The sequence below is a fragment of the Argiope bruennichi genome, chromosome 8, assembly GCF_947563725.1.
Source record: "Argiope bruennichi chromosome 8, qqArgBrue1.1, whole genome shotgun sequence".
NCBI lineage: Eukaryota > Metazoa > Arthropoda > Arachnida > Araneae > Araneidae > Argiope > Argiope bruennichi.
In genome coordinates this window covers 38233158-38257479 of record NC_079158.1, presented here as the reverse complement: position 1 = coordinate 38257479, position 24322 = coordinate 38233158, and the positions used below count along the sequence as shown (strand labels likewise).

Sequence of the window (24322 nt, the reverse complement as noted above, 5' to 3'; positions counted from 1 at the left end):
CGATATGAAATACATTTTTATGTTGCCAATAATTAAGGCTAAATTTTAAAAATACAAAAAGATGGATGAATCGCAGTAACGTGACCATGTTACCATGTTTCGTACCAAACGTCTCATTCTCCTTTAAGAAAATTCTTCTTGTATCCGATCAATGTAAATACGAACAATATTTTAATCATAATAAAATATCTTCTTTAATAAATTTATACAATACCACAAACACTGGAGAATATATTTCTATTACTAAGGCATGCATTATAATAACAAATTTATATGTCTACTGCTTTTCATTGTGTAGCATTCAACAATGAAAAGCACATTATTGTTGAAAGTATTCATCATTATGTTATTACTTTCTTATGCACGAAGATATACTATTATAATCCTCAATCCACGACGAAATTTTTGTACTGAATCAAACGCCTAAGAAAAACTTTGGAAATAACATTACTTTTATTTCATAGTTCAATAGACACTTATTCCATATTTAGCTAACATCTATAATCTTCATATCAAAATCATAATAAAGGATATTCTATTATTCGTATATATGTTAACGCTATTCTAAGGAAAAAGCACATTTAGCTAGATAAATGAAATTTGTTATACGTTATTACAAACAAAATTGTTTATAACAATTTCGGATCCAAACTGTGGAAATACAAGTTGTATACTGAATTTTCTTTATTTTATATATAATAATAATTTTATAAATTTATGAAAAATGCAATAATCTCTATTAATAATAAAGGTGTGTGTGTATGTGGGCATGCGTGTATGTGTGTGGATGCGTCCTTGCGCATTCTCTGAAATTGACCATCAGACTTAGAGCTATCAAATTTGAAATGTAAAAATAGGCACCTAGAAAGCATTTTTTTTTCTTTCTTTCTTCTTTCTTTTTAAAATTTTAATCAATAAAAAATTGGCGAAAAATTGGTAATTTGCCCCCATAATTGCCAAAAACGCTGTAGTACAAAAATAAGAGTTCAAAATTCAAAAAAATTCAGTGATTCCAATTTAATTCCGTGCAGTTCTTTTGTCGATTTTCAATTAATATTTTTAAAATGTTTTAAATCTTATTTTACAACAATATATTTCGCTGTTGTAAAGAAACTCAAATCGCTTTCATTGTTGCCATAAATATTTTATCCTACACTTGTTTTCCACTGTTGATGATAACGGTATGAAAATACAGCTTATTTTTCTATGATGATTTGGCTTTTATTTTAACAAATTAGCTTTTTAACATATTTTTAAATTTTGTTATTCTTACAATTAAGTAAGTACTGATGAAAATTTTAGTGCGTCCATATTTAAATAGTTTGAACAAAAAAAGGGTTCTTTTATTTTAATCCCTCTCGCTTGAAATTCGAATTCAATTTTTACGAGGCATGATTTCAAAGTTCAATCTTTAGGTGACATGATTTTATGATTCACAAGTATTGCGCAGTGAACAGAACGATGTAAAGCTTATAAAATGGTAAGTATTACATGCAGGTCCGGCTTTTTAAATAGACAAAGTAGGCAACTGCCTCGAGTTCTCGATTTTTTTCCCCCAACATTTTACGGATTATCTAATTTTATTCTTTCATTAGATTTACAAGGATCATGTGCTTCGTCATATTCAAATTAAAATTGTAAAATTGGAAGTCAATAATTTAAGATTAGCATCTAAAAAATTTTTCTAAATCAACTGCAAATCAATATTTTTCCCCCTTGTTGTTGGATGATTAATTACGAGTTGAGAAACTGCAATAGGAAACTTTTTATTTAAATATTTAAAATAAGTTAAAATATCTTGGATTTTTTTCTATTTTGTTTGCATATTTACATTTTTTTTTACACACTCCTGAGGCTACTGTTATGTTTTTGAAAACTACCCATTCATGAGTGTTTTATTATTCTAGATTTTTCGTAATATTTGTTATTGAAAGCCTGCATTTATAAATTAAATTGAGATCAAGAATATCTGATTTTGGAAATTAAGATGCCTTAAGATGGACCCCAAATCTTACATTTTTTTAAGGAAAATCTGATCGGAGTTGTATAATAGAAACATGACTTCATTGTAATGAACATCATATAAAATTCTTAGCTTTATTTTCAGACAATTAGGAGGACTTTTTACCTCCTGATTTATGAAAAAAATATATGTATGAATATTTATGCATGAATAAAATAGCTTTACACCTTTTTAATTCTGTTGGATTCCATTGATTATCGCATGATATTGATGTTTTCATGTAACTCGTAAAATCAAAAACTTCCAAGAATTTCGATTGCCCTTCTGTAAGACATGCGCATTAGCAAGCGAGGAGAAAAAAGAGAAGAAAAAAAAAAGCGAAACTCAGAGAGAATAGCCAAATGATTACGAGGTGCTTTTACGTTATGTTACGATTGATTTGGGAATGTCAAATGAAGTATATTGAAATGTAAATATGTATATTTAATGTTGTACATGATTAAAATCCTTTAAAGAAACTGACCCATCTCTTTTATTCTGCATCCTGGAATTTTTAAAATAGGGTTAACGACATTCTATTTCTTTGTTCTATCTTTCCTTTTCATATTCTCTTTAGTAAATTAGAAAGGATTTTAAAAGAGAAAAGCATAATCTTGAATTGCAAAACTTATTACTATAAATCATGCTTATCACATTTCAGTTATCACTAATTTTTAGTTACGTCAACAGTTTTCGATAATGGTTCTCAAAACCGATATTATCAGCTCTCAAAACATGACTCTATTATTTATATTTAGCTGTATATTTATGAGTTCAGTTACTTGTCGGTTGTGAAACAAATTTAAAATTTCTTCACAATATGGGAATAAATTTCAAATTTTTGCATAATTGCTTTATAAATGAATGTAAATAAAAGATACATCATATTAAATGCAGAACGAATTATTCCCGACATCATATAAAATGTAGATTTTATCTCAGCAGAACAAGAAGAAAAGATTAGGCAAATGATACAATCAAATGAATTTGTAAAAAGAACTGTTGAGTCTTATAGCACATTTAAATTAATTTTATATTCATAATGTTAATAGAATTTAATTTTACTTCTTAAACTTTTCCTCTTATTGAACGCTATAACAAAGAAATAAATTTTTAAGATCTCATGTCACGAGAAGGATTGATTTTACCTCACTGTATTGACAGGAAAGTTACTTTCAAAACAAGATTTTAATTTCAATTTTAAAATGAATTTATTCTTATTTTGCCAAGTTTTCAAAAACATTTAAAACAGGAGACTTTACTTACGTCCTTGCTTTACATATTTTATAAAATTTCAAAGAAAATACTGACAAAATTGGAAAAATCCTCACGATTGCTTTCCACAATTCCACTTAAATGTTGCGCGATGCACAACTAGAATGGTTCTGGTTCATAAGTCTATCCAGAGATTTTATGATGGAAACGAATTTTGAAACGAACTTCTATCTTTAATGAACATCCACTAAATAGAAATCCCGAAACAATTTGATGTCTTATGTGAAATTTTTCTTTGGGCTATGTGAACTGAAAAATTCTATGAATAAGGATCCGAGAACATTTCCTATCTTTATACGAAATTTTTAATTTCGAATTTTATAACAGACTTTATTCAAAAGCAAAAGAAATAAATTCGCATCTCTATTTTCGTTCTTAATTTGTTAATACTGGTTTCGTCTTAATTTGTTAGGTTTCGGTTTATGAATTCAAATTCACTCCAACCGTGAACTTAATGTGTCTTCTGTTATATTTACATAAACTTTTTATTTATTTGTGTTGATGAGTCGGTGATCGCGACCAAGGCCGTTTTAAGTGATCTAGACCTTGGTCGCTCTAGTTTTTGCTAATTTTGGAGATTTTATTTTAAAAAAATTACAAAGGTAAAAAACGAATAATTTGGATTAGTTGCATTCATTAAAGGACGCATAATGTATGTCTATTTGTACCAAATGATAAAATGTGTTATTGCCATATGTTAACAGCGATCACTGAAATTATTATTTTTACCAAAAATTCGTAGATAACAAAAATATTTTCAATAACTTACTCTCGTTTTTTATGCTTAATTTAAGTTTCAGTATGCAGTAATTATTTAAATAGCGTTAGAATTAAAATATATCTCGTTTTTTTTTTTTTTTTTTTTTTTTCAAGTGAAGAAAAAGAATAATTGTAACATATCCTCTACACTGCCAATCACTGACGTAGATGTTCATGTTCTTAAATTGAGCTTTCTGTAAGTAAATAAATAGTATCGTAATGTTTTCTGGCTACACCCTTAGAATTGGCTTAGATTCTTCCTATACTCCATAGGATATAAAATTCCTCCTTTTTATTTATATTAAAATAAAGAATTTATTGAAATTCTTTTCTATAATTTATATTCTTTTATAATTTTATGCTATATTATTTATTTTTCTAAATTTCAACATTTTCCAAGTTGATTTCTGGCACCATCTACATTCAATTTTCTTTTTATAACATCATTGAAAATTTTTTTTCTTAAATTAAAGTTCAATATCTAATTATTAAATCATCCCTAGTCATTTTTTATACTTTTATCTTTATAAATTTTCCTCTCTATATAATAATTGATATTTATAGATCACTTGAGTGATGATAAGACACGTGAACAGATTACGGACATTAGAAAATAGATTCTCAAAGTATCATAAGAATGTCATATCTCAATCTGTTATAGTGGGAGGAGCTGATATTAGTTCACCTTATTTTCAGATTAAAGTAAGATTACATATCTTTAATAATTAGGATAATATTTATCTTATTTTATCTCTTTTCTTCTGAGTTGCTTTTAGTAGTGGTTTTGACTTTTTAAGATAGAAATTGTAATTTAAATTTATTATTAAATACTGATTAATTTAGTTATTTTATGTTTCTTTATATTTTTCTTTCAATTTTTGACTTTAACATAGCATAAATATCAGTTAGTATTTGAACTATCCAATCTTACTTTTAGCTGAAGATAATTTCTCTAGATTACTATGTGCCTATATGATGTTGTTTTAAATGGAAAGTTGGTTGTGTATGTGAAAAAAATGTGCAAATTCCCTAGAACAAATTGGAAATTCTTTTATTTAACTTGTTTTATTTTTGTAAAAATTAAGATTTTCAATCAATTTTTCACTTACTTTCTAATGTGCTGAAATTTTAAAAAACTTGCACTCTTATGCATTATTAGTGACATTTTTATTTTATTATTTTCAGAGCTTAATTTTTAGTTAACTGATTAAAATTTGATTCTATATTATAGTGCCATCTGGTAGTGGGTTTAAGTAAAGATTGGTTTCAATATTTTATATTATATGTAAAAGTGAATTATAGATCAAAGTCTAAAGGCAGATAATCATTAAACTTTAAAAAATTGATAATTTGAATATACTTATAGATTTTATTTGGTATTGTTAATATGATGGATATTAAAGAAGAGTTATAATTAAAAGTAGTGGTATTTCAAAGTACTGTTTTAGAAAAGTTGACTTGAAAGTTATTATTTCCCTCGCTTATTTGCGTTCAGTTATAATATATTTTTTAAACAATGAATACAGAGTATTGTAAAAAATGTAGGCTCTTTTAATATTGATTGATAGTTGATAACTTATAAAAAAAATTCAATTTTATCTCATAAAAATTTATTACACTTTCTCAACTTGGTAATCAATTTCATATACAAAGTAAACGCTTATTAAAATTAAAATTTATTCAGGATAATCTGAATTTACTTCTGTTGTTATCAATTTATGTATATAGAATTTAATTTAAAAGAAGTTTTTGTATTTTATTTATATTCTAAATTGTATTGAAATAAAGGAACTTTTAATTTTTCAATGAAAAAATTTATTTTAAAATCTCTTCTGTATTATGTAGTAGAGAAATTGCATATTTGTTAGTTGCATGAATTTTTATAAAATTCCAGGACATATTACTATAAGAATTTTTTTTTTTTAATTTGAAGATTATATTGTGTCATAAAAATTGTTTTAAATTCAGATATAACATGATCCCTTACATGCAAAGACTTGTCTACTCTTGTTTTTTTACTTTAATATCATTATTTTATATTCTTATTTCTTAAATTATGTCACTATTAATCTTGATAAATCTTTCTGGTAACAAATAAAAAATTACCAAAATGGATAATACTGAATTCTTTTCATATTTTTAATTTCACTTTAAAAGGATTTTTTTTTTTTTTTTTCTATTTTTATCAAAGAAATAGCCCATGTAAGATGCTGTTTAATTTTTTTCTATGTATATATGTATTTATTTAAATAATATATCATTTTAAGCAATTTTTGCTCATGGAATTGTATCATATTAACATCTTGCCATTTTTAGATAATTATACAAATTTAATTTTTTTTAAGTAATTAAAATTTATTTTTCTTTTTTTTAAAGAGAAACATGGCATATGATGGCCCAGCAAAGCGTCTGCAGGGAATGCAAGAGAGTGTTTGGTATGGATATTCTTATTTTATGAAATAACCTTTTTTTCATTGCTACATTTATACAAAATTTTTAATTTAATTTAGAATTTCATTACTCATTCAAATAATGTTGAGTTTTAGCCTTGAAAAATGTTTGTATTTTCTATTTCCTTTTTTCAATTTACCTTTATTAGTTTGACATTATTTGATATAGAAAAAAGGGTATATTTATTATATTATGTAACAATAAAATAAGTCTGTGCTATATAAAATTGTTTTTATTTTTAATAATTTTCTTTTAACATTATTCTTTTATTATATTTATTCTCTTATTTCAGGGTGGAATTTATTCAATTAGCTCTTGATTATAAACCTGTAAATTTGGGACAAGGATTTCCAGATTTTGCTGCTCCGGATCATGTTGCTAAAGCTCTCAGTGATGCTGTACTGAGTCCCAATGTATTACTAAATCAATATACAAGAGGATTTGTAAGTTCTCATTTGATTTTATTTATTTTATCATCCTTAAAGCTATACTATAATTTTGATAAAAAATTAAAAAAATTTCTTAATTTTTTTTAAAGAAATGTTTTTTTTATTGACCTATAGGGATTTTTTCAAATATAAATTATATTTTATATGAGATATTTAGAATAATTAACAATTTTTTTAATCATATTTAATGCAACAATATTATATCATATAGATTACTAGTAATGGCATTCTGTTTTTTTTATAACTGCAAGTTGAAGTATGTGATTTTATAGTTCTATGCACAGCTTTAACATTTTTTTACATATATATTTGAAAACTAAAATTTACAATATTGATGTAAATATTCTACATATTGACTCTTGCTAATGTACTGTATTTATTTATTTACTTTATAAAATTATTGATTTTACTTTTTAAAGTAGAAATAGTTGAGTGCAATCTGTACACTTTGCAATTATATATATATATATATATATATATATATATATATATATATATATATATATATATATATATATATATACATCAGCTATATTTTTGAATTTTTTAACTAATTTTCAATAAATTTAATTATTTTGGTTAAAAACTAAGATAATGGATGGTGTGGTATTAAGATTTAATTTTTAAAACATTCTACTTTTATTATTTGTCCTTGTTTATGTTTGACTTGAAGTAAAAAGAATTATTGGAGAAATTAGAATTAAATCAACTATTACTTTTAAATTGAAATTTAAGTTGAAAATTAATTTTTAAATGTTGTTTTTGCATTAATTTGTATCGCCTTAATAATGTCTGTTGAAAAGAAAGTCCCACAGGAAAGATTTCAGACTTGGTTTAAAAATTGCAATCTTTTTACTTTTTCTCCTCTGACGTCTGTCTTGCAAAAAATTGTCAGGTGCTTCGTGATAAGTAAACAATGAATCTTAATCCTGATGGTTTGAATGTAGCAATTATTCTCTACTTTTACATGACCTTAGTCCTGCATCTACATAATATAAGAAGTAAGAACATTACTTACCTGCATTGGATGAAATTTTTATTTACTTAGGTACTGAAATGCACCTAAACAAATACTCAGCATTTATATTCAAAATAAGGATTTTTTTAATGCTGCACATACATTTTATTTTCAGATAGTTAAGAAATGTAATTTTGCTTATATTTTAAAAGATTTTTAGTTTCATAAAAATGATTTTTTATTTGCAATTCTGATTATTTACTTTAAAAAAATGCAGTGTTTAATACTTAAAAAAAAAAAAAAATTCAAACTTTTTTTTTTTTTTTTGCTTTTTTTTTTACAAAGATGGGGTATAAAAGTCTGCCTTAAAAATGTTTTTAATTTGGAATAATGTAGTGCTCTATTCCTTTCTATAGCTTAGAATGTAATTGTTTTTAATATTTAAATTCACTATTACTCTTCCGATATTGGTATAATATATTAAAAAAAATCATGTTTTTGTTGATGCATGATTTAGTTTTATCTTTAATTATATATCTTGTTTGTTTTTTTAAGAAAGTGTTTTATTGCTCTAACCATTGCAGATTTGTTAATAAGACTTTTAAGGATTTTCTTAAATATTTGAAAATTTATATAGAAAAATACAATCCATATTGCATTATTTTGAATATTCTTTTGGAATTATAAAAAATTGATAAATAAAATATCCTTTTTGTGAATTTTCTAAAACTTTTTTGAATATTTTAATCTTGTACACAATTAAAAATTATTTAACTCTTACAAAACCTATTATAGTATTTGGTTTCATTAGATTAATATATTTTTAATCTAATCATAAAAGGGTTGGCAAGATGCATATTATTTTTATATATGAATACTATAATTTGGAAGATGAGTACATATTTTGAAGTAATTAAAACCTTAAAAGCCTTGTGTTCATTCCATTTCAGGGGCATCCAAGATTAGTAAATGCATTATCAAAATTGTACTCTCAACTTGTGGGGAAAGAAATAAATCCCCAGAAAGAGATACTTGTTACAGTTGGTGCTTATGAAGCTTTATATTGCACTATACTTGGGCTTGTAAATCCTGGTGACGAGGTATGATAATCTAAAGTTTTATCATTATTATTATTATTTAAAATGAGAAAACAGCTTTTAAGTAAGCTTTGATTGTGAAACGATTTTATTAAACTATTTTTACAATTAATTTTTTTTAATTTTTCATCTTTTATATAATAGATTATATAGATATATTAATTTTCACTGTAAGGGAAAACTAACAAGTAATAGTGATTCTGAGTTAATTAATGTTGAATATGGTCGTATTTTATTTGGAAGTTTTATAATTTGAACTGAATTTTGTTCTAAACTTAATCAATATTTTAGTATAAACTTATATTTGAAATTAAAAAAATATTTAATTTAATAGAGCTATTATAATAGTCCGAAGACACTTTGGACATATTATGCATGAAATATAGATGATTTTAGCACCTTTGCATTGTCAATTTGAATATTGCTGAGAATATTTTTTTTTTTTTTTTTTTTTTTTTGCCTTCAGTCTGAATTTATTTTATCATTATTGCTTATGTTTATTAGTTCGTTCTTAAAGCATAAGTAGTCAACTTTAGTAAATTTAATTATTTTTTCTTTTGTTAAAGAATTGGTATTTAATTTATTCTAGGTTATCATCATTGAACCTTTCTTTGATTGTTATGAGCCCATGACAAAAATGGCTGGTGGTGTACCTGTTTTCATTCCTTTGAGGCCAGTAAGTGACCTTCAAGTTTATTTTAAATGTGTTATTTTGAATTATGATTTCAAGCAAGAATTTTTTTACTTGTGAGGTTTCTTTTGTAATAATGGTATCAATTTATTACTGACTCAATTTTTTAAAAATCTACTTTCACTAATAATGTTTCTTATGTTGTTTGTATACTTAAATGGTAATTTTTGTTCTGTCCTTTGCAAATGATGCATTTAATCTGAGTTGATTTTTTAAAAAAAGATACAGAGATTAAGGTTTTAACTGAAGAATTTTAAAATTATATGTTCATGTTTCCATTTTTGAATTTTTTTTTTTTTTTTTTCATATTTGGCAATTTAATGCATGTATTAAAATAAACGTAATATAAAAGGTTTTTTTTCTGTTTTCCTTAAGAGTATTCAGAGATAGGCTTTTCAAATCAATTCTATTTTACAATTGGGCATAAAAAATTTAATTATGTATTTTTGCAATGGATTTATAATCAAAACTATTTGAAAATAAAAAAATTCAGTTTCCATTGAAGATATTTGCTATGCAGCAGTTTTTAGATTATTGATAATTGTGCATTATCTGAATCATCTTCGTGTTTAGAATATTATAACCTGATTTTTTAGAAATTAAGTTGCATTTATTGAAAAAAAAAATTCTTCTTTCTATACATTGTTTTAAGATTTTTTTATGAGCATATAAATTTTTTTAGTTACATTAAATGTGTTTTCTGCTCTTTTCAGAAAAAAACTGGAACTGGTGTTTCAAGTAGTGACTGGTGTTTAGATCCACAAGAATTAGCTTCCAAATTTAATTCAAAAACCAAGATGATTATTGTAAATACACCTCATAACCCATTGGGGAAAGTAAGTCTATTTTAAATTCTGTTATCAGTCACAATGAATGAAATGGTTATTTTTGTAATATCTCTATCAAAACAGCATTTAATAAATTTTCGTAAAACTCATTCAGATTTAAATTCAATATTATATCTCTTATTTTCAATATACATTCTAACTTTCATTTATATAACTGATAAATGTTACATTCTTTTTAACTTATATTATTAGGCTGTTTAAAAATTTTTTATTTTATTTGAAATATCTATCTCAAATTTGAGTTAGAAGTTTTGTTCATTAAAAATTTACATTTTAAAGAAATTGTTGATGTGCAATAAATTAAACTTTAAACCTCTAAATCTATCTTTAATTTATTTATCTATATTTTGATTATTTATAGTGCAAGGTTATTACCATAACAAATAGTAGATCTTAAAATATGCTGTTTTGTGAAATATCAAAAAATCAGTATGAAAAGTGTTTTAGACTAAAAGAGATTTTAAAAATATTTTTTTACCCTAAAAGATTTTAATATAAATTTTGGTTTTGCTAACAATATATATATATATATATATATATATATATATATATATATAATATTCTAATATTATTCATTTTCTTTACTATGCATGCAGCACATTATTCTCATCTGTGAAAGAGAAAATTAATTTTTTTAATTAAAAAATCATGGAAATATCAAAATTAATTGCAATTGAAAGGGAATAATGAATTTAAAATATTTGATTTTTGAATGATATTACCAAACATTAATTGGAAACTGTAGGATACAGTAATAAATAGGAGCCGATTTTAGAATACTCATTTTGAAATATGTCTGCCCATGGTTATATTTTCAGAACAAAATTGTGATGTTACATTTCTCCAGAATTAATCATTGTAAATGATCTACTCTTCTGTACCATTATTATGTTGATCAAATTTTGTAAACCAAAATATACATATTTTGATATAGTGAACCCCAAAACTTCTAAGATGATTAATTTTTCTCAGGTGCAAATCTCTGTACAATTATATACTTGAATTATTTTATTTCTTAATAATGGTAACAAAATTACGACAAATATGATTTCATAAGATTCTAACTAATAAAAACATTGATATTTTAATTTTTATTCTTTCATTTCATTACTGAATTAGTTTAATTGAATGGAATGGGTTACAAAAATCTGATTTCAACAGAACTTCCTCAATAATAAAAACCTAAACACTCACCTCCCACCACTTTCCTGACATTGAGATAATGCAACTGGCAGATTTCATGTACTTGTTAATAATATCTTAGAAAGTTCAAACAGAAAACAAAATAAATGTGGAGTATATGATTACTTAAATAAAATCAATTTAACTACTCATTCATGTAACACATATAAAAAATTATTTTATACTTGCAAAAATTTTGAGCAATATCATGAAAATCTGTATTTCAACAATTCTCATAACCCAACCTAGAAAATCTATGCATGTATTTTAATCCCAATTTAAGTAAATCACAGTGTTTGACATCTCTTTATTTGATTTCATTTAATTATAATTTATCTATTCACTGTATGGACTTTAAAAATTTACGAAGTATATATCCACTAAGTATATATCCAAGTAGCTAAGAGGCATTTTTTTTTTTTAATAATCCTTGTCAAATTCAAAACATGGTATTAATTATAAATGAAATCAACTTGATTATGTACTTAATTTGCTATGATTAACAATTTCAGTTAGTTAATGATTTTGTCTAATTTTTCTTTACTTGTCTGTGAACTTAGATTATACATTAAGATAACTATTTTCTTTTGGTAGTCATGCTTTTTTTCAATATTTACAATATATTTTTTGCTTTAAACATATTTATTTGTATTTGGGAACCAATATATCTATTATTTTTAAATTGTAAAGTTAAACAAAAATTATCCATGTTAGGTTTTTACCCAAGAAGAACTTCTTATGATTGGTGACTTGTGTAAGAAACATGATGTAATTGCTGTAATGGATGAAGTTTATGAATGGATTGTTTACAAGGGACATGAGCATATAAGAATGGGTAAAACAATTTCTCTACTATTTTACTGATCTTATCTGATATGTATTTAATCAGATTAAAATTAATATTTAATCATTTTAGCTACTCTGCCTGGCATGTGGGAGAGGACCATTACTATTGGAAGTGCTGGAAAAACTTTCAGTGCTACAGGATGGAAGGTACTGCTTAAAATTATCTAACTGTTTTAAATGATTGCTTCTATTTGTTTACATTTTGTATTATAAATATAATTGTTTATGTGTGTTGTATTTTAAAATATGAATTATCTTGTTTATCTCAAATTATATATATTATTAATATGTAATAATGCTCTATTTGAATGGATTTCTTTTACACTGTCCATAAAAATAAAATTAAATCATTACTCTCAGGCTTGTGTATTTTGCTATTTACATTTTCCTATGAGATTTTTAGATGAAAGCTGCGATTTAATTTTTTTTTCCTTCATTTATTTATATGGACAGCGAAATGAAGGAAGATTGGTTGTTTTTAAAATTATTGATTATCTTCCTATTCAAAGTATTTTGGCTTATACTTTGGGCTCCTTCTGTACAAAAGTGATTAAAAAGAAGTTTTAATGTTTTAATAATTTGTATTAACATTAAGACTTTTGGGCTTTGTTTGGTGGTTGATAATGATAGTGCGTGTGTAACAATTGTGTTTAAGGGATCCGTGGATAGTTATTTATTGTTTCTGTTTTTATTTGTGCAATCCACTTTCAGTTTATTTCTTTACACTTTGAAAATCTGTGATTTTAAAAATTTTCGTCAGATATCAATAAATTAAAATAATTGTAATTTATAGGCAGACTTTTATGAGATGAATACTGAAATTAGAGTTTTGAAATAAAAACTATGGTAACCAAATAAAATACTGGAGTCAATTATAAAGGAAATAAAATTATGCATTAATATGGAAGGAGATACATAGAATATTTCTGAAGGGGCCATATTTTTTTATTTTGATGACTGAAAATAATTAGTTTGGTAAGTTTTTTTTAAAGACAGACTTTATCACAGTAATAATAAATTAATGTTTAATATTACTATATTTATAGCATGAGAGTGAAATTATTAACTAGAATGAATAAAAAAAAAATTGTGGATTATCTTGGTAACCAAATTTGATGACCCATATAAAGATGCTTTGAGGGCTGTGTCTTAAAAACAAAATTATAAAAATCAGCATTAAGTTTTTTATAACATTTATTAAATGTGCAGTTCTCTTCAACAAAATGTTACTTTTATTATTATTTAACTTGGTTGGGTTCATTAAATTTGCTCAGTTAAACTGGGTTTATAGAAACTATGTAGTATAAATTTATTTGCTAATGCTTCATGTTCCTTAGCAAATTAATTTGAAATTTAAAGAACAAGATACATTCTTATTTTTATTTTCATATTGATTTTTTTCAGTGTCTTTTTATTTTTTATATATGGGATACTACAATAAATATTCTTCTCTTTTTTTAAAGAGAATTTGCAATTGATTTCAAGATAAAATAATTAATTTGTTTAAATAAATAACACTAAAGTTTTTATTTGTCTTTTATAAGTAAGTAGGAATAAAAATATGTTTTGTAAGATTCTTCCTTTTCCTGTTAAAGAAAGATGTATTTTGTTTATTAATATTTAACAGATTGGTTGGGCATATGGCTCAGACACTTTAATCAGCAGCCTGCAACTTATTTTTGCACAGTTTCAAAGAGCATGCTGTACTCCTATTCAGGTAAATAATCATTATATATCTTATTTAAATAGATTTTGTTATCTCTTTTAGTTAGGTTGGGCTTATGGACCTTCTCATCTGATGCGGTCCTTGCAACTTCTGCATCAAAATTGTGTTTATACATGCACTACACCTATTCAAGTAGGTAATCTTATATATTTTGGCCTTTTAATGCTTATTATCTTGTTTGGATGAAATTGTTTGTTCTAATTCTAATCTTCATATTAACAAATGCATGTTGGGAAAATGTTTGCCAATGTAAACATATATAATTGTGCTTTTATATCTTATTATGAATATAAATCAATTTTATAACTGTATAATTCTGGTATCATTTTAAATCTGAATAGTGTTTGAGAATGTTATTTATGATTTTTTTATCATTCATAATTTTTAATATGTTTATTACTAGAAAATACATACTTTTTATTTAATGTGAATTTTTTTATTTATATAAATTTGAATTAATGTAGCTTTCTTGTGTCAGAGATAGAAAAGTTTAATTTATTCCCAAATTCAAAATAATTGCTGTCAGTGACAGTAATGATCTTCACCTTAAACATTCTGTAAAATTCTTATTCTTCTTTACATATATATGTGTTAAATCAATTTTTAATTTAAAAGATTGGATGAGCTGCCATATTCTTATTCTGCTACAAAGTCACTAATAAATATCTATATTGCGTTTGTAAAAAATGTTATTTGTGATTTACTTGTTTTTTGATGCTGTTTCTAATGAATACCCAAGATCTTTTACAAGCATGAAGAGTGTGCAAAAAATATAAATTAAATTAATTGCTGTTATCATATTCTTATGTATGAAAGTAGTCATTCTGGCTGAATGCTTAAAACTAGATTTTTTGATATATTTGTATGATGGATTGTTTTAAAGGATGGGCATCATTATAACTCATAGAATGGTAATTCAAAATGAAACTCAAATTTGTTTAAGTTCAATGTGTGTTTTTCTTAAAATAGTGAGTTCTATGCTTTGCAGAATGCTATTATTTTGTATTTAATTCTTACTAAAATTAAAAACCTATTTTAAATATCATTCTTTGAATGATTTTTACATTAACATAATTTAGAACTTGAAATGTGGAGCTCATTCATTTCCAAAGTAGAATAATAAATAATAAAAGTTTGACTGAAGTCAATATATTTTTTTCTCTTTGTATTCAGTACTGCATCAAATAAACAACTATACATAAATACTTATTTTTTGCTCTGATATTTTAAATTTTTTAAATCCCTAGAAAAACCATTAAGATTTTTAAAAAAATCTGTACTCTATAGTATCAGTAAATCTCAAAAACCTTTTTTTTTTTCAATTTTATTTATTTCTTAAGAATTTCAAATCGTATTTTTAAAAATTAAGCTATAGAAAGGAATCATTGAAAGTAATAATATTTTATTTTTATATATAATGTATAATGGCTTTGTAATTTATTCATTTGTCACATGCTTAAATTATTTTTGATAATCTCATTTATTCATTCAGTTTATATAAGTTTCGCTCAATGTAAGATCAAGATTTTAACTATAGTGGAAGTCTCGTTTAAGTGATAAAAATATTTATATTGTTCTTCATTCTCTCATTTGTTTAATCTTTGTTGTTGTTGTTTTTGGAAGAAAAGTTGGTTTATTTTCAGATACTTAAAATCAGATAAAGGATAATGAACCAAATACTTTCATATCATGTTAATTTTGTTGTTGACTTTTTCTCATATTCTATATTATTTAAAATTCTGTATTGATATATGAAGAGTATTTGAATATGTTTTTATATCAAATATTCTGTAGTATAGTTAATTAATTTTTGCTAGTAGAATTTAAACTACTCTAACGGTAAGCTCCCAACAATACTGTCATAGGAAATTTGTTACTGTATATTGTAGTTTAATTTTGTATTTTTTAAAATTTTTATTTGTGTTATAGGAAGCTGTGGCTATTGGATTTGAAACTGAAATAGCACGTCTAGGTCAACCTGGAAGTTACTGGAAAGAATTAGCTGAAATGCTGGAAAAGAAAAGGAATAAGATGGTCAAATTTTTGTCAGAAGTTGATATGGCACCTGTAATACCTGATGGAGGATATTTTATGATAGCTGACTTCTCAGCTTTAGGTAAAGCATATCTTTGAAATCATTTTTAAAAAAATATACAATGAATATTCATTTAAAATGAAAAGAAAATGCTGAAATTTATATCAAAAAGTGTTAGCTTTTTTATTTTATATGAACTCTTAACATTTTGATGGTGGTTCAAACTACATACATATATTGCATAAAAAAAATTAATTTTTTCTGACTTTTTTTTATATTTTGAAATTATATTTGAAGATTATACATCAAATTTTTATGAAACTAAATTTTATGCTATATCATAAGAATACTTACGAAATTAATCAGTCCTCCAGAAAGTTGTTTTTTATTGATAGAATGAAATAGAAGTAAAAGCTAAATTTTTTTTGGTTGTTATTTTTATTTTAAAGATTTTACATGCATCTTTATAAGTTTTATCATTTGAAGAAATATGATGTCCGAAAAAAGCTCATTCTTGCATTTAGTATAAATTTATAAAAAATAAGAAATTGACATGTATTTCAAAAAGTTTATGTAGTTGCATATATATACATAAAATCTGCTTATTCATTTTATTTAAAACTGCTTAAATTTTTCCTCCGTATTTATTTTCTATATATTATTACTATTTTTTTTTTTTTTTTGTATGAAAGATTATTAATCAAATTATGTTCTTCCCTTTAGCTTCCAAAGTGAACATTGAAGGTGAATCAGGAACCAAGGACTATAAGTTTGTCAAATGGTTATCTAAAAATAAGGTTTGTATAACAAATTTATTCAAAATCCTTCTCTTATGAAATGTTTGTTTGAATATTAATAAAAAAAATTGCCAAAATTGTGTTAAAGGAATTAACATGCTATCACTAATAATCTAAATGAAATATTCAAATATATTGAATTATTAATTACTTCTACATTTTTGATAACCATTATTCAGTTTTTCAAGCTGAGCTGTTGGTCATATACAAAGCTCTATCCTAGAAAAAGTCCAATATTATTAAGTCTATCACATATATATTCGCTGATAGCATGTCAAGCCTGAAAGTTTTTTTAAAGTTTCCTAGATTATATAGTTGAAGAAATCATTAAAACTTGTTGATTAGATCATCTTGTTGCACTGAATTAAAGCCTACATTGGAAATGAATCATCTTATAAAGCAGCTAATGATACCGCAACTAAAGTAGAAGTGGATATACATCTTAGTATTTTAAATAATCAATCAAAATATCTCTAAAAAGCATTCTAATAAAGACAAAATTGTTGGAATAGTGAAGAGAAAGGTCATTTTACTTTTCAGATTTTTCCAAAGATCAAAATTTTTAGATTTATAAACTATAGATATCTTTATCAAATAGCTGAAAAGGTTAAAGTTTTGCAGTTGCATTTGCCATTGCAGAAACAATGATGATATTCAGTGTTGCATACTGAGCAATCATATAAGGAAGAGAATATCTAGTCTGACCAGCCTTCTTCCCATTCTTTCTAGCTCTCTTCTAATATCTGCAGTTAAAAACATTTTGGACTTGTTTAATTATTTAAAATTAATAGCAATTCTTAGGACTAAAGGTCAAATTATTTATTAAATTTAGTTATTGCAACTTGTCATGCAGTTTCCATCTGTCTAAACTCTAGTTCAAAATTTGATTATAATAACTTGCATCAGTATTTCTGATTTTTTTTTAAAATTCAATTTCATGTTCTTATTGAACAGGTGTAGAGATATTTCTTTCTTGTATTATTTATATTGATTACGTCCAGGTATTGAATGTAGTATCAAATATGCTGATTGTACTCAAAGTTTTAGTTATTATTTTTGCATGTTTCATTTCATTTATTTATTTTGTTATTCTTATTTTTAAATTTCAGATTTTTACAAATAAAATTTTGTAATCAGTTTTTCATCCATTCCTGATTGTTAGAATGTTGGAATTTAGAACCCATATTCTTGATAACTGTATAATAATTCAAATTTTTCAAAACATAATTATAAATTAATTAATATAATCTAACATTTTTATTAAAATTATCCTGCCCCTACCCCCTCATGGTAGCTATATTTGTAATTCGTTTGTTGTGTTAATAGAAACCTGATTGATCCCTAAGTAAATAATTTTAAAATTTTCTTTTCTATATGACCTGTTTTAATGATCTTTTTCACTTTTAGAAACTTCAAGGAATTCCACCTAGTGCATTTTATTGTAATGAAGATAAACATTTGGCCGAAAATTTAATCAGATTTTGTTTTATTAAGGTTTGTATATCTTCTCTATCCAATACACTATTCAAAAGGAGTATTTCTTTAATTCTATTTCTATCATTTCTTGAGAATGTTTCATTTAAATTAACTGAACTATTCATTTTTTATTGGTGCTTTTTTTTTCTGATGAATTTATATATTGCTTTTGACACTATACTGAGTAGCTGCTGTATGTTTATGAGTAAATTCCTGTTAATATCAAAATTTGTAATTTTATGATTGTGAAATCTTTGTTGATCTATTCAATAAATATTCAAAAACTTAAGCAATTCTTGTTCTGTGATTACTAGCAATTCACCAAATAAAGAAATTAAAATTTACACAGAAATTATTTGATGATTATTATCCATGTAAGGCCATGTTTAAATAATGTAAGAAATAAATTATATAACTATCAGCAAAGTACTATGAAAAATTCTGAAAAACAATTATAATACTATTATGTATTAAATTTCATTTAAAATTCTATATGAAACATTTTAAATTATATATTGAAATATATGAATTATATATTGAAAATATTTATGCATTTTAAGATAATTTATACAGGAGACCTCTTCTTAATTACTACATGGTAGATTTGAATAGAAGCATGATAGTGATAGTGTAAAATGCTCAACACTTATTTAGATATAATTATTAAATATTTTTATATAAATCTTTTGAAAATACAATTGTTTTGAAGTTAAGTACTGAGGTTTTCTGTTCTTTCAGTAGAATAAATATTTTTAGTGGTTTCCTATATTTTAATTATTTATATTATTATTTATACTTATATAATACATTACTGTATCGCATATCTGTGTATAATCAGTTTATATTGTATCTTTCTGTATAAATATTTCAATAACTTATCCATATTTTTGTCTCTTTCTAAAAGTATTACAATAAAATAATAAAGTAATTTTTTAAGAAAAACCACAGGATTTTAATTTGTCTGACATCATAAGTATTCATAATAAGAAATCAAGCTAGAATTATTTTATTTAACTTGTTTCATGTTGTAAAGATTCAATTTCTAGTTAATTTTTTCACTCATCTTCTGATATGACAAACTTATAAAATTTTATGTATTTTTGTGCTTTTGCTGATTAAATTCTATTTTAATATTTTCAGAATTTTGATAATAGTTAATCAATTATTTTCATCGAACTCCATACAAGCAGTAACTATTTAGTAAAAAAAAAAAAAAAAAAAAAAAAAAAAAAAAAAGATTTCAAAATACCATAGTTTGTATAATCTTAAATAATTTATTAAAGACTAAAGGTAGGAAATAACAAATATTGTTATTAAATTTATTATTTTGGATTAACCAAATATAAACAATAATTTTATCTCCTTTGGTATATAAGGGAGAGTGTTTCATCCTTGACCAAATTTCAATATTGTTTTTTATTGACTTTGTATGTAACTTCACTTTTCTGTTTAGATACTGATCTTAATCTACTTACTGCATTTTGTATTATCCTTCACACTCAGAAATATTTTTATGAAGCTTTCTTTTGAGAGTAAATTTTCAATTTACAGAGAATTAAAAAGAGGAAATTTACTTTGGGTTCTCAAAACATCATTACCTACATACCTATCACTATCATGGTTTTTAAGGTTGAAATTAAAATAAAATATCTTGTGCTAAGTTATGTCATTAAAGGTAAATGGAATGCTCATAATACTATCTTCCTCACAAATTAAGAAAATGATCCCGAATGAAATATCCTAATTTTTTGTAAATAAAAAAAATATTGTACTTCTGAGTCGAAGGAGAAACACATAATTGTAATGAAAGGTACAACATATTATACTTTCCCATTTAAACCTTTTAAAATCATTTCTGATTAGAAATGGAAAATAAGTTTACATAAATTAAGTATATAAATCTGTCTATAGTTAGCATAAATTTGTCATTTCTGACTTGTATGTAAAAATACTACGAGTAGTAACTTTTGTAATACTTATTATTTCAGCAGTGAAATCTGATAAATGTTTTTATTCACCAAAGCAAGCTTTTTTTAGAAATACGAACAAGTGAACTAAATCCTTTATACTAAATATAAAAACTTTCACATTTTGTCCTTAGTTGCCAGCTAAGCCAAAATTGATCAAAAGACTATACTCTTCCCTATTGTGTCGTAAATAATGAATTAAGTTATTTTAAATGAAACATTTGCTATAATGATATGTATCATTTCAAATGAAGTGTTGTTGTTTTTGTTTTTTTTTCAAATTCATTAATTTTTTTTAAATGTATTCTAAATCTTATATTATTCTATCTTGATTTCAGGAGGATACTACTCTAGAGGCAGCTGAAAAAATCATAAATGATTTGAAAAAAACATTATGAATCCGATTTATAATTGTTATTAAATAAAATTCTTTTGTGCGTTTGTATACAATATTTTTTTGTAAAGGGGGGTTTGTTATATATGAAATTTTATTTTGAATAAAGAATTATTGCAATGATCTTATTGCTTTCTCCCTTTTATTCTTTCTTACTTATAGTACATGACAAAATATGAATTTAAATTATCTACATATATAGCTGTATTTATTATAAATGTTAAGCATGCATGGTTTTAAAAAATTAGGGATTAATACAAAAGAATTTTGTTGAGAATTAATACAATAGATTTTGAAAGTTGTGATTTGTATAATATAAAAATTATCTATCTATATATATATATTGGTAATTTATATATCCTTATAATATTATCCGAGACTCAATTTCTTTAAAACAATGGGGGGGGGGATTTCCATTTATATAAAGTACATATAATCTGTATGCCAAAAGGGAAAATTTGATGTTGATATATCGAGCAAAAATAGATTCTATTGATAACAGTTGATGTTATACAAGGGCAACTGTATTAGACCATTTAAAATATTTTTATAACACAATTTACGATTTAATGTGAGTGTTAATTTTACAGCCCTTTCATTCCACAGGGGTGTTTGTGCTCCGGGGAAACCCCGGAATTCCGGGGATTTTGAACTTCGATACCCGGAAATTCCGGGGATCGTCGTTCAAAAGGAAGTAGGAATAATAATGAATTATTTATTTTTATCTGGGTAATTTTGTTTGCTTTGAAAGCAGAAAACGCAAGGTCAGTGTGTGTGCTGAAAACTTTTCCTTTCTTTCTCCAAAGGCAGTGATAATGCGTGAAAAGGGGGAAAAAACTTCTTTTTTGTTCTTTCCTTATTGCGAGTTATGACTCATTCCCCCGGTTCTCGGACATTCTCTTCTGGATTATTTTCGGCAAGTAGGCGCGGCAGAAAAAAAAGGGAGAGACTTCGTTCGACCAGATGTGCGATCACGTGACCTGGGTTCAAAGGTCTTAATTTTGCAAAAAAAGTAATTCATTGAACTTTTATAATTAGGTCATTCAATACTTCATAATTGTAATTTTTCATTTCTCCCCCCCCCTTCTCGAAACTCCAAAATGTCGGTAGTAAGTCCGTAAAAGTTTCAGGGGATTTTTTGGGGTCCCACAAACACCCCTGATTCCATTTAATTTGTTAATTTGAGGATTCACTGTGTATGCTCATATATATGTCATTAATTATTAATATTATAAGCAATAAATTCTCCAAAAGTTGATATTGTTTAGTTTTAATTTCTATATATTGATATATAATCATGATGGCAATTTCTTGTTTTAATATTTTATTTTTATTTAGAGCAATTTTTTGCATGGTTCAATAAAATATTAAATTTTATAGGCTATTTTTCAACTAGCTTGACAGTAAACAAATAATTAGTTCTGTTATTTCATGAAACATGATTTGTAACCTCTGTAAAATTGATCTGTTAATTTTAATTATATATTTCTTTTGTTTCTTGTTGTTAAAAAGCAAAGAAGTATTTAATGCCAACATTTATATTTAACAATAATGAATGAGTGGCAATAATATCAGGATGTGTTTGGAAGATTAATTAGTTTAGGAATATAAAAGTTTGTTATAGGTGAAATGATTTTTCAACTGATTTTACTCCATGGTATTAAAAACACTTTTCACACATGGGGAATTTCCTTCCACTAAAAATTATAATAAGTTTTTATATATAATAAATTATACATACAAATATTTTAAACTAGCCGCCTTTGGCGACCAGCCGGTTCGCCAATCTTAATGTTCGTTAAAATTTTAATAATTAAATATTTTATGCAATTTCTACTTTAATAGATTCTTCAGCAAAATATTTTAAAACTTCAAATTTTGATAGTCAAATAATTCCCTCATAATATTATAAAGGCCTTCAGTCATAACGTGATATGTATCTCTCTCATTTTCTGTAACCCCTCGTAGAATGTATGCTTTAAATTAAAGTGTAAATGATTAATCTGCAATTAATATAATAATATTTTTTTACTGAAACAAAGCATTTTTTTAATAATATTATTACTGATAATAGAGTCACTGAGCGTTTAAACTTTATGGGCACTAAAGAATATCTTTCTTAATTTATGTAATATCTCAAGAATTTGTCAACAAAATTTTCTCAGATTCATCATGAACAGATCGATTCATTAACAATGTTTCATTTTAAATGCATCAAACACTAAGAAAATAAAATGAATCGTTTAAAATAATCGGTCTAAAACAGGTTTAAAAAAACTACTTAAAAAACGATGTACTTAAAACTATAAGTGTATACAAAAAATATATAACTAACATAAATGCAATTTACTTACAAAAGCATGCAACTAACCTAAAAATAATTTAAATCGTCCGTTCATAACGGTTGCCATGGCAACAATCAGAACACAGTGCGCATGCGTGAATTTTCTTCGCCAGTTACGTTAACACAAATGCGTGAATTTTTCTACGCCAGTTGGGGTAACGCTATGCAGATTTTACATTTTTAATTTCCTTTATTCTGTGTTATTTTAATTCAAAAGTACTTCAGAATGAATCTGAAACATGGATTAATTAAAAATGTTTAATTTTAAATGCATCAAACATTAAGAAAATAAACAGAATCGTTTGAAATAATCCGCCGAAAAATATTAACCCTAGCCTCATTACTGTTGGGAGAAAATAAAACGGAAGCCTTAGTCATTTGGCAGTGGAGAAAATGGAAGATTTTTTTTGGCGGAAAAGTTGGCGGTGGGGAAAATGGAAGATTTTTTGGGCGGGAAAGTTAGTTTTTAATTAATAATTAAAATTCTAATTAAAAATTCGAAAAAAGGAACCCCAGGTGCACATTCCCGACCTCCAAGGTATACATGTACCAAATTTGGTAGCTGTAGGTCAAACGGTCTGGCCTGTAGAGCGCCAACACACACACACACACACATTGAGCTTTATTATAAGTATAGATATATGTTTAAAATGTGAATTCATAAAGTATTTTACACTGTAATTCAAAAGGCATTTGTAGTCGTTAAATATCTTTTATTTATTGGAATATAATTAAAAACCAGAGTTATGATAAAAAATATGCATTAATATAAAATATTTAAAAAGATATGTTGCTCAGTTTTTGTGCTTTCATCTTTTTTTTAAAAGAACAAAAGACACATAGTTGAACATGCATTGATATATTTTTGTTCTTCATAAATGTTTTGAAGTGAAATAAATAAATTATAAAAAAGACTATTCCACTAAATGAGTTCTAATATTTTTTCATTTAAATATTTGATTATTCAATTAAATAATATAATTATTTCACTGGTAGTTACACAAATATTGCAAAGAAACCAGGAC

At 24.8% G+C, this 24322-nt stretch overlaps 1 protein-coding gene across 8 annotated transcripts in view; it reads left to right on the top strand.

Moving 5' to 3' along the window:
* LOC129981053 (kynurenine aminotransferase-like) overlaps window positions 1–21076 on the top strand; it is a 33892-nt gene extending 12816 nt beyond the window's left edge. The window contains exons 1-15 of one of the 8 annotated variants that reach the window (XM_056091673.1): window positions 3776–3879; window positions 4151–4232; window positions 4601–4738; window positions 6413–6471; window positions 6780–6930; window positions 8845–8994; window positions 9581–9667; window positions 10396–10518; window positions 12427–12547; window positions 12629–12705; window positions 14327–14416; window positions 16214–16400; window positions 17043–17116; window positions 18524–18610; window positions 20898–21076. In XM_056091673.1, coding sequence (XP_055947648.1) covers window positions 4613–4738; window positions 6413–6471; window positions 6780–6930; window positions 8845–8994; window positions 9581–9667; window positions 10396–10518; window positions 12427–12547; window positions 12629–12705; window positions 14327–14416; window positions 16214–16400; window positions 17043–17116; window positions 18524–18610; window positions 20898–20957 — 1392 coding nt within the window. In that variant the 5' untranslated portion in view covers window positions 3776–3879; window positions 4151–4232; window positions 4601–4612 and the 3' untranslated portion in view covers window positions 20958–21076. Of the gene's footprint in view, window positions 1–3738; window positions 3880–4150; window positions 4233–4600; window positions 4739–4823; window positions 4941–6412; window positions 6472–6779; window positions 6931–8844; window positions 8995–9580; window positions 9668–10395; window positions 10519–12426; window positions 12548–12628; window positions 12706–14185; window positions 14276–14326; window positions 14417–16213; window positions 16401–17042; window positions 17117–18523; window positions 18611–20897 lie in introns of those variants that run through there. The other 7 variants (XM_056091672.1, XM_056091675.1, XM_056091677.1 and 4 more) reach the window with 7 other exon arrangements.
* The last annotated feature ends 3246 nt before the right edge of the window (window positions 21077–24322 follow it).